The 12231-nt window shown below is 37.4% G+C and overlaps 1 protein-coding gene across 2 annotated transcripts in view; it reads right to left on the reverse strand.

Moving 5' to 3' along the window:
- Positions 1-12231, reverse strand: part of DOK6 (docking protein 6) — a 437100-nt gene that overhangs the window by 169776 nt on the left and 255093 nt on the right. For both annotated transcript variants that reach the window (XM_050767818.1, XM_050767819.1), the window contains exon 4: positions 548-667. In XM_050767818.1, coding sequence (XP_050623775.1) covers positions 548-667 — 120 coding nt within the window. The remainder of the gene's footprint in view (positions 1-547; positions 668-12231) is intronic.

Genomic DNA, 12231 nt, shown 5'->3' on the forward strand with positions numbered 1-12231 from the left:
TATTTATTGGGATAAAAGGCAAGGTTACAGATAAGAAGTTGGGAGACCTGGGTTGTACCTTAGCATTTTCTCCAGTTGTTACACCAGTGTGGAAAAGTTCCTTAATAACTTGAACTGTTCAGTTTATTTTAATATTTCATATTTATATATTTCTGAGATAGGATCTTACTCTGTTGTCCAGGCTGGAGTGCAGTGGTGTGATGTTGGCTCACTGCAACCTCCTCCTCCCAGGTTCAAGCAATTCTCGTGCTCCAGCCTTCCGAGAAACTGGGACTACAGGCACGAGCCACCACACCCAGTTAATTTTTGTATTTTTAGCAGATGAGGTTTTATCACGTTGCCCAGACTGGTCTCGAACTCCTGGTCTCAAGTGATGGGTCACCCTTGGGCTCCCAAAATGCAGGGATTACAGGTGTGTGCCACTGCACTCGGCCTCTTTGATTTAAAAAATATGATTGGTCTGAAACATTTCTGAGCTCCTTTCCAGTTTCAAAGTTCTACAATTACAAGAGTATTCTGAAGTGATGGAAGGCAATCTCACACCTACCATTCTGTTCCCGCTGCACTCCTGCTGCCAGAAGGTCGGGCTCCCCAAGGCTGATGTCATTGAGCCTGGTCCCCAGACACTCCATGCAGAGGTGCTTGCACCACTCCTCGGCCTCCAGCTCTGAAAGTAACCACAACATCACCAGTCAAGCAATGCTCCCTAGGAATGATGGAAGAAGAATGTGCCCTTAACCATTTTCCCAGGTAACTGGCAAGAGTTAAGAACCTGCCTTTAAAAAACAACAAAAAACTGTATTTAGGAAGTGAAAATAAATCTCAAAAATTATTTCCCACTCTTTGACATTATATTTTTAAGTGGTTTATCTTATTTGTAGGACTTTACCTTATTTACAAATAATAGTCTGAGAATATTTGTTTCCTATATAGCATAGTTCAGATTGATTTTATTTGGGGAGGAAAATTAAAATAATAAATTAGCCAGGTTTAGTTACCTGGCTAACTCATATATACTACAAACCATCATGCTTTACATTATTTATATATATACACACACACACACACACACACATGCACACACACACACATAATATATACACATATATATACTTCAAAACATGCTTTACATGTAAATACATTTAATTTTATGTCAATGTAAAAAATTAAGTAAATATAAAATAAAAAATATATAAGTGAATAGTTGAAACAATATCAGGATAGATTAAACAAATGAACGTTTTCCTGAAAGTGACTTAGATTTGAGTTTGAAGATCTGATCCCCAAGTCATTCTGAATTGTAATGGATCATAAATTAGCTCTAGAATGTGATTTTTCTCTGTAAATGATACAAATTAGGCTATTATTTTTTTTAAAACATTGGGGTAGAATCTTAAAAGTATGTCTTCTCTTTGGGAAATTCCAATTACCTAAGACGTTGATTAGATCATTGCTTTTTTGTTTTTGTTTTTAACTATGATTACTTCCCAATTTCTTTATAATCACATTTTCCTCTTGCTTAAAACATTATAATGTTATATCAACACAAAATCCTGTCATATCTAAAGTTTTCACAGGCTTTCATAAACGTAAATGAATTTGACTTTGGTGTAAGCCCTGTGTGAGTGAGGTAGCCAAGGGTTAGGGTCATACCTGTGCCTCAAATCATTGGTCAGCACCAAAACAGAATTGGAAATCAGCCAAGTCTCCCAGCTATTTTACTATGCAGAAATTTGAAAAGGGATCTCAGGTTTAATATTTTAGGCCAAGCTCCAATATCACTGTACAGAAATTGGATAAGAACTTTCCACTGACATCTGCCCAGAGAAGTTTCTGACTTTTCCATACAGCATAAATCTGTACTAGAACAGTTTAATATGGATTCTCTGTAAATCTCTTGTTGCTCTCTGTGGATGACACCTCACCCTTTGCCTTGGCATTTTAAACTCCCCATAAAAAGCTATCTGTGACAGATTTTCTTGACTTTAGGGATCTGAATACCAAAACTAGGCTCTCCTTGACGGTCAACACCATCAAATTGGGGTAATGTTTTCTATCTGAGCTTAGTCATGCTGCCTTTGCAGCAAAAATAAGTTGCATCAATGAGATGTGAAGACACATTTGTCATTTATTTTTAGTTTTTCCAAGACCATGACATACTTTTAAAAATAAAGAAAAAAGGACATGCAGTTCCCCATGGGATCCTATTCTAATAAAAACAATAGTTCCAACGTTCCCATCATGAAAAGCATGTTTTTAATCTATGAAAGCACAGTTTGCATGTAGGAAGGACCATCCCCTCACTGGTGTAAGGCACACTATCAAACCATGTCAAGGATCAGGAAATTTTCAAGAGGGCCTGGCTCCCTCACTTGGGTAGAGTCAGAGGCCTGGGATATAGCTGCTCAGGCATTTCCTTAGGAACCCAGAAAATAATCCTTTCCAACCACAAGGCTGCCAATATAATAAATGCACCATTTGCTGAGGCGATGGCTTACTAAAAATAACAAAAACAAAAACCAAAAAAACAAACCTTTTTTCTTCTAGGAAGCAAATGCCAGATTTCAAAGAAAAATTTTATAGGAGCAACAAAAGCATATATTGAATGTGATTTTATTAGATACATAAGTATTTATAAAATGTATAAAAGATTTAAAAGATTTTCTAGCAATCAACGAAAATATTTTAGGTTAAACCAATTTACATGCTATGTATCAAGAAATGTTTGAAATTTCTGTCAAGAGAGGCACTATGATTATTGTTTTTCTTTTAAAAATTTTTACTGTTTTAAATTTTTCACAAGACTCCACCATGTAAAAATAATGTAAAGTCACATGCAATTAAAATCTTTCCTACATTATTGTATGTAACAGTATTTCCACTTCTCTACAGATGAAGATGAAAATATCTAATGTGCTATTTGGGGGTAAAAATTAGGTGCCAAAGCACCTTGGTGCCAATGTTCTCCTTAAGCAGTCAGTCAGTGCATGCCCAGACGTTTAAGAAATATATAATTCACTCCTCCTTTGTGTTAAGCCTTTTGTCCTAGGGTTTAACGAGACAAAGAAAGCAATCATACAGTAAAAGGCTTCTATGAAATTGGAGTGGACTCTTTCAAGCAGAACTAAATGCAGAATTTCTGTAAGTGCTGGAACAAAGAAGTCTCCCAGCAGAGCAATGAGAGGTATTCATGGGCTCCTACCAGCAGATAAAGACGTGTTTCGCAGACGGGGCTTCAGCATTTTAGTAGTGTAGTAGCATATAAGACTAGGAATAGCAAGAATAACAAAAGTAGAGTACATACTGTCACACTAAAGACTGAACTGTGAACTATTTCAAAGAGAGGAGAGATTCTTCCAATTCTCAGGGCTCATTCCTTTATCAAATATATTGTGAACTCTCTTTATGCCAGGCACTGCGCTAGGAGGTTTTATGAAAAACACACCATTTCTGCTTTCAATAATCAGAGAGTCTAGTGGGATGGGCAGGTGGGTTTAGTATATGGTGCTCTGGAAGGCTGTTGGCCTAGCTAGGTAGAAACTGAGGAACTATGCCAAAGGCTCAGCAGAGTTGAAAGTATCAGGGCAAGCAGAGAGAAATGATGATGTGTGTGTTAGTGAGCAAGTGTGAGTGTATATCTGTGTGAGTATGTGGGTGTGAGTGTGTATAGCAGTGTGTAATGTGTAGGTGTGTGTGCACACAGCAGTTTTGATGCGTGAGTGTGCATATGTACTCATGTTTGTGAGTGTATGAGTGTGCGTTGGAGGAGTCTGGGAGGAGTGAGGAAGTTGCCTGAGGCAGAGAGGGAAAGACATTTGCAGGGTAGCAAGAGTGACATCCCGTAACAGCTGGGGACAGCTCTGAGTTCATGTAGAAAAATGTGAGAAATGGTATTAGTTCATTCTCTTCATGATTTTCTAGTATTTGGCTCAATTAGATCAGTCCTAAAACTTCACCTAATAAGTATTAACCTTTGTACTCTGTATACTTGGAACTAACAGTTTTGCTGCAGATAAGCTGAATTTCGTTGACTTTTAGACAAAGCTTTGGTTTTATAAATCTGTTTTTGATAGTCACCACCTTTCAAATATTACAACTGTGCTTTTTAATTCTTCTTTCTTAGGCAAGCTCTATGTATTGAAGTCTTTTAATCTTTTATTGTATGTTAATTTTTTATCACTATTTAATTGGTGTTTTTCTCTAAATTATCTTTCACCTTTCATTTTTATATTTTTTTACAGAACTGAGATTCAATACAAATGTAATAATCTGAACCCACCCACTGCATTTTAAAATGTTTATTTTCCCATAGACTGAGTGCCTTTTGTAATTTGCTTTATCTTTCAAACTTTTTAGTCTACGCATAATGTGTAACTAATTAAATTTCATTATGGGAGAATAAAGACATTAAAGTGTTCTATAAAGTTTTCTATTTTTCTCTTCATGATGAAGTGCTTTTTCATTAAGACGCCTTTTTCAGATAGCTTGCAGCTATGTTCAAATTTTTAATTGAGTAAATAACTTTTTCTCTGGACTAGAAACACATAATGTTTTCCTTATGTAGAGGATTAGTTAAATGAATAAATTTGGTAATTTCCAAAAGGAAAATTGAAAGGCATTTGGGAATTCTAAGACAAATGGAGACTAGAGATTAAATTAAACGGTGAATTATGTGACAAATGGGTTGATTGATGGGACAGAAAATGATGGGAGTCCAAAACCAATTCAGTCAGACTGGCTCCTCCCTGTGTTTCAGCGTCTTGCCATTTCTCCACAGAATTCTGGGGAAAGTATGGTGTCTTACAATACAGTGACATGTATTGTAAGTGACATGTATTGACATGATGCAGTGCTATTTTTAATTCTGATTCAAAGGAATCAGAAGAGGTATTTAAATAGAAGGCCTTTAATAAATGCCTATTGACTAAATAATTAGATTCAAGCTTTATTGCTTTCACTAAATTTAGTCCTTAACATAATGACATTAAAGTTAAATGATCCAAAATGAGCTGTATTTGACAACAGAGTGAAGTTTTCATCATATATATACAGAAAACATGCCATCAGCTCAAAATTACATAGCAGAATTAAAAATAGCACTGCATCACTTTCATGTTATTTTATTCGAAGATGCAAGTAAGACTTTTTTGTGTTAGAATAATAAATCATTGTATCTAGTTCCCACTGGAGTTAGCTTTTATTAATAATCTTTGGAAAATGTAGACAAAATAATCCTGTTTTGTCTTCAGCATAAGCACAAATTCTTAATTCTATCTAATTATGTTCTGTGCAGATTTGCTATGATTTGATGATAAAGGTTGTTTTCATATTTATTAACATCTTAAATACATGCTTTGCCATAAAGTGAAGAAAAATGTTTCCCTTAGAGCCTTTTGCTTGGAGAATATAACACTCTCCCTTATTGTCATTTAAAATTTTTGGAACTATTAAAACATAAGACATTTTGGCGATGCTTTCATTCTTAAACTGGCGTGACTTTCTACTTAGCTGGCCTTGCTGATGTTCTATGGACTTTTGCTTCCCCACGCCCCCCCTTTCTTTTTTTAATAGTAGGAAGACAAGAAACCAGTTAAAACCTAAACACCGCCGGGCACGGTGGCTCATGCCTATAATCCCAGCATTTTGGGAGGCCGAGGCGGGCGGATCACTTGAGATCAGGAGTTTGAGACCAGCCTGGCCAACATGGCGAAACCCGTCTCTACTAAAAATATAAAATTAGCCGCGTGTGGTGGTGCGCGCCTGTAATCCCAGCTACAGGCATGAGGCAGGAGAATCGCTTGAACCCAGGAGGTGGAGGTTGTGGTGAGCCGAGATCGCGCCATTGCACTCTCGCCTGGGCAACAAGAGCGAAACTCCATCAAAACAAAACAAACAAAACCACCTAAACACTTGCTTCAGCAAGGATCAAAAGCATGGATCTCTGGTTAGCCTACAGGAACAAGCTTTTTCTGTTGAAGTCAGATTTGTAGAGCTGACCAGTGTAGAGATGGGGGAACGATTAGTTTTCTAAGTAGGAAGTGCATTTATTTCCTTTCAGTGAAGTGCCCCTTATTTGCTCCCTTCCACAAAGTTTACTGATATCTAACAGTCCTTTAAAATGTGGTTCAAATATGGCCGCCTTAGTTTAGCTCTTCAGACCCATGTTTGGATGTGACACCTTTCCTCTACATTTCCTGACACTATACAGAATTTTATCATAGCCCCTGAGTATCAGATGAGATTAGGTGCATTCAGGGTGGTACCGCCGCAGACGCCCCTAAGTATCAGTGAGCTGTTGTTCTGCCTTTCCTAGTCAACTTTAAGAAATTGGAGTGCAGGAAACATACTTGATCTAGTCACCCTTTACCCTAGAACCGCACCTGGATATGGAAACCAATACATAAATATGGAACAATTAAGTATATATAATTTGCAATTTATTCCCAGAAATTCAAAACAAATTCTAAAGCCAAATGCAAATAATTTGGTGAGTAGTCTCTTGGAGGATATTTTGAGGTCTCTATTGCCTCCATTTAAGTGGAGTTTATAAGTCTTGCTTAGCTAGATAAAATATATCTTTAGATTAGAAAGAGAAACAGAGCACTACCTGACATGGTTCTCTATTGAACTTAGGTAATGATAAAATATTATTCAAAAATGGTTTATTTTATTGGCTATTTTTTCTTTCAACCTCATTAGAAATATTTATGCAACCTGAAGCTTTTGCATAAACTTTTAGTTTTATTTGTGATCAGCACTTGATTAAATTTGTATTTTTTATATAGATGTGACAGTGGAATCTTAGAAAAGGTCAATTTAGAGCCAAGGAAATGTGTTACCACCTAACTGCATCTTTGATGCCGATAATCATAACTTGTTTTCCTTGATTTAATATCAGTTTGATATATCAACTTTCTGAACTCAATAGAAAAAACCTTATTCTGCTACTTTTATGAATTGAAGGAGTGAGGTTAGGCTTTCAAACATGGCTAAAGAGAAAATCGCCCCTACCTATTTTCCAAAGTAACAAATGACAAATAGCAATTGATAGAACAATCAAATGTGCTGCTTTTTTGCCTGATGAGAATTCATTGTAAAATTCTTTAACATGGAGGTTAGTAAATGACACAAGAGCTTACAACAATTCAGAGAAAACAAAGAACAGAAATGGACACCAGTAAATGATCTGAAAAGAATGGGGTGTGTGTGTGTGTGGAGGTGGGGGGCAAAGATGGGAACTGGATTTTTTTTTAAATTATGAGTTAAAAAGGATCCTTTCCACCAACTTGGAAGCTCACCTTGAGGACGAATGCATTTTTGTGATGGAAAGCCAGCATTGGGGTACATTTTTAATAGATACCAATAGAAAATGTGATGCAGAGGCCGGGTGTGGTAGCTCATGCCTGTAATTCCAGCACTTTGGGAGGCCAAGGTGGGAGGATCATGAGGTCAAGAGATTGAGACCATCCTAGCCAACATGGTGAAATCCTGTCTCTACTAAAAATACAAAAATTAACTGGGCATGGTGCCATGCACCTATAATCCCAGCTACTTGGGAGGCTGAGGCAAGAGAATCCCTTGAACCTGGGAGGTGGAGGTTGCAGTGAGCCAAGATCACATCACTGCACGCCAGCCTGGTGACAGTGAGACTCCATCTCAAAAAAAAAAAAAAAAAAAATTTGATGCACAAGTTTTTTACGTTTCCCAAGAATGTAATAATCAAGCAGACAACTTTTTGAGGAAGAGGTGCTATCAAGACCCTTTATCTTAGTCATACTTTCCTAAGATCCCAAAGGCAATTGCTTTCTGTGCAACTCCCCTGAGGTGGTTGGCAGTTGAGAGAGAGACAGGAAGAGCTGTGTGCAGGAAATGGGTATCTAAACCGGAAGTCTGAAATCATACAGAGCTCTAAAACTGTTTCTCTATACACAGCCAAACTTGTTGCAAAAACATTTTGACATTAGTCCCTATTGAACATGGAACTGAATTTGGCCAAATGACACCAACAAATCTGAAAGTGTATTTATCCCAGAGCTTCCTGAAAGGAAGGAAAATCAAGTTGATAACAATAAATACATGAATAAATAAATAAGTTGAAAAAAATTAACTTGATTTTCTTCTGAGGAGGATGAGTGCTGGACTTCTGTCCTTCAGAACTATAAGATAATAAAATTTGTGATGGTGCTTTCTGCTGCTGTGTGTGGCAATTTGTTATGTCAGTAATAAAACACCAAAACAAATATAAAGGCCAAATATTTTATTCCATTCTAATAGGAAAGCTTCCAAGCATGCAGATTAATGGGATGTGATCTATGAAAACAATTAGAAATATATATAAGGAATATAGTGTGATTAAATATACTTGAAGGTTAAGAAATTAAATAGGAATTTCCTGGTGATTAACATGAAGGGGGAAAAAAAATCTCAAGGCAGATAATGCTGATCTGCTAAAAGCCAACTGAGAAGAAGTGCAGGAGGGTCAGAGGGAGGGTGCGGGAAGGGACTGAGGGAGAGTTGGAGCAACCACCAGAAAGATTAGATTCACCAGTAACCTGAAAGTACTGAAAATGTATGAAGGAAGAGATTTCGAAGGACATTGAGTATAAAGGACGGGTGTTATAAAAGGCCAAGCCTGTGATTTAAAAAAACACATTGGGTTTAGAGGAGCAAGTCTTCCAGTTGTATAGCTTACATCATGAAATACTATGCAGCCATAAAAAGAACAAAATAATGTCCTTTGTAGCAGCATGGATGCAGCTGGAGGCTAATATCCTATTAGAATTAATATTAATGCAGAAACAGATAACCAAATATTGCATGTTCTCACTTTTAAGTGGGAGCTGAACATGAAGTGTACACATGGACGCTAAGGAGGGAACAACAGATGCCAGGCCCTACTTGAGGGTGGAGAGTGGGAGGGAGGGAAAGGATCAAAAAATCACCTGTCAGGTACTTTGCTCATTATCTGGGTGACAAAATAATCTGCAATTTACCCATGTAACCTGCACATGTACTCCCCCGAACCTAAAATAAAAGTTAAAGAAAAAAAGCAAAGAGAGAGGAAGAAACACCCTTTAGCAATTGGGCGGTAGAGAGAGAAAAAAAAAGGTTTAGGGTCCTGTAAGTAAAATGGTGCCACAGTATCAGGGAACAGACAATCTCTATCACAAAAGGCAAGCAAACAAAACCCCACCACATTCCCTGGGCCTTATTAAAATGACAGAAAAGGGCAGTATGAAACTAGGACTTTTTTCATTGACTAAATACTTTTAATTACAAACTCTGTTAACTATGGAGTAGGCAGATGCTGTGTTTTAACCTTTTTTGTTCAAATATTTAATTTCATAGAGATTGAGATATACATTTTATGTGTTTATCACGTACAACATGATGCTTTGAGTCACATACATTGTGGAATGATCAAATCCAGGCAAACAACAAACTAGGACTCTTATACATCATCCAACATCACAAAAAACAGCAAAGAAAATAAAATCCATAGAGAACAACTGCAGAAATTCAAGACCAGAAAATTCACACAAATTCAAATAAGTTAAGGAAATAAACTCCTACCACACCTCAATCCCCAAAAGTAACATAAAGCAGAAGAAAACTATGAGTACACTCCAAAAATAGTTGAATGTGCTCAATCATTGAGGGTGTAAAATATAAACTTGAATCAAAAATTCATAAACTAAGAATGGAAATGAACAAAAACTGTAAGAAAAATGAAAAGAATGGCATGAATTAGAAAAAGTGGAAAAAGACAAACCTAGGAATGAAAAATAAAGTACAAGGTACATAAGGTAGAATAGTCAAATGAACACTAAGAGACATTGAGTAAAATACGAAAATAAAGTTGTCACTAAACAAGAAGTAAAAAGGGTTGAGGAGAAGCAGTGGGAAATGGGTACCAGGAGAAGAGGAATGGTAACTAGGATCAATATAGCAGTGGAGTGGGGAATGGTGGTGAGGAGAATCATTCACATTTAGGATATATTCAGGAAAGCCTATAAGATTTGCAAAGAAGGTATGAGGGAAAGAGAAATTAAAGATGAATACAAAATTTTTAGCCTTTACAACTGGAAAAATGGATTTATCACGTGGTGAGATGAAGATGATGAGAAAAGCAGATTTAGAGGAAAATAACAAGAGCTCAGTTTTAAGAATAATTCTTAGATTCTTATTAGTTATTGAAGTGGATGGATGAAGAGGCAGTTCAATATCTCCTGAGACACTGAGAAATTCAGATCGGACTTATAAATGTAGGAGTCAACAGCATATTGATTCCATTTAAAGTCATGGAACCAAATGAGATCACCAAGAAGTCTGAGTAGGTAGAAAAGAAGACATTTAAGGGCTAAGACCTGAGATACTCCCACAATTCGTTATTTGGGAAACAGAGAGGGAAGGCAACTAAGACGTAACAGACATTTAAGGAAGAAGAAACCAGAAAAACGTGCAATATGCTGAAAGCCAAGAACAAAAAATGTTTCAAGGAGGGGGAGTAGCCGACTTTTTCATGCTAGCAAAGCTCAAGTGAAATGAGGTCCAAAAGTTGATCATTAACCTGGAGAGCATTAGCTACCTTAATAAGGAAAGTTTTGTTAGAAAGTTTTTGTTACCTTTTTCTTAAGGTAGCATTAGCTCTCTTATTGTCTTTGTTGGAAGACAAAAGACAGCTTGAATAGGTGCAAGAGAAAACAGGAGAGAAGAGAAACAGAAGTTGGAGTCAGTGCAGACAGTTAAATGTAGACAACTCAATCTAGAAGTTATTTATTTTGTAATTTTTTTTTAGGTCAAGAAAAATATCTGGCACAATAGCTGCAGAGGGAAGGGACATCAATAATTCTGCTTGATGCTGAGTTCTAGTAGCATAAAAAGAATATCAGGATGTGCGCAGGGGTGGGAGAAGGAGTTGGAAAGATCGTTATAAAGCCCAATATGTTAGATTATAGAGATGAAAGACGCAGGAGAAAGAGCATGTAGCTGACATGGACAGAGATAAAGGGCACGTTGAGATTAATTCTGACAGCCCCATGCTGATGCCATGCTGACAAGACTGAGAACTAAGGGGAGGTTGGGATGAGGGGTCCTTCTGGGAGCACAGGGTCCCTGGTGGCTCCTACTGACAGAGGTGGAGCCTGCAGCTGGGCAGACTTATTTCCTTAAAAAGAAGCTATTTCCTCATTACTGCAGAGGAAAGCCTCCTTGAGTGGCCTCATGCTGAGTACACAGCCTGTGAATCCCTGCTGATGGCAGCCTGCAGGCAACTTTTGCCAAAGGTGACCCAGGGTTGTCAGTGGGCAGTTATTACTTATTCAATCCATGTAACAAACCTTGGGGTCTTTTTTGGTACATGTCATCTAACTTCTTCCATTCTTTCATCTCACATCATCCATTCCATTCAATGAACATGTTTTTGAGTCCCACTATGTGGAAAACACCATAAATGGGCCAATATAATAGCAAATAGCAACATGGTGCCTGCATCAGCCTGAATATCTGATGTCAATGATTGACAGAGCCATTCTGTAGACTCACTGGGTAACTGAGGGAAAAAAAGTTTTGTTGGGTTAAGACACTGAAATTTTGGGATTGTTTGTTATAGTTGCATGCCTAACATTTCCTGACTAATTTTTAAAAAGATAAAAAAAGACAAGTCAGAGAAGGGTGATGCCATGTGTCACTGTCTTGGTGCTCAGTCAGCAAGGGAAAGGAAATGAACTGGGCATTGGATAGAGGCTGATCCATGGCATGCAGTAGGGAAATATTTGGCTAAAACACCACTTGTAGTAACTTGGGGAATGGATTAGAAAATATCCACCCTAGGAAAAGGAGTTGGAAGATAGAATATTAGCAAATTTATCAGCATATGTTAGTTGCCATAGGCTGTATTTGGCAGGGTATTAAGAAAAAGAATTGGTCAGTTTGCACACAGGATCAAAAGGAAATAGAGTGTATTTAAAACTTGGTGCTTTTCAAGGTTGAAAAAGGCAACTGCTTCTCAACTCCAAGTCAATACCAATAAAATAAAAATGATAAGCCTTTGAGCGACATGCCCTTTCTTAAAGCCTGTGAATGGTTGAAAGCATCTCAGAGTAAAGGTCTACCCAAAGGTGAAGCCCAATAGGCTTGCTTAATAGAGAAATGGTTCAGGGAAAAGAGAGCAAAGGGGTGGTTCTCCCACCAAAACCTGAGGGCGCATAAGGTCTGAGAGAGAAACAGCAG

The sequence above is a fragment of the Macaca thibetana genome, chromosome 18, assembly GCF_024542745.1.
Source record: "Macaca thibetana thibetana isolate TM-01 chromosome 18, ASM2454274v1, whole genome shotgun sequence".
Classification (NCBI taxonomy): domain Eukaryota; kingdom Metazoa; phylum Chordata; class Mammalia; order Primates; family Cercopithecidae; genus Macaca; species Macaca thibetana.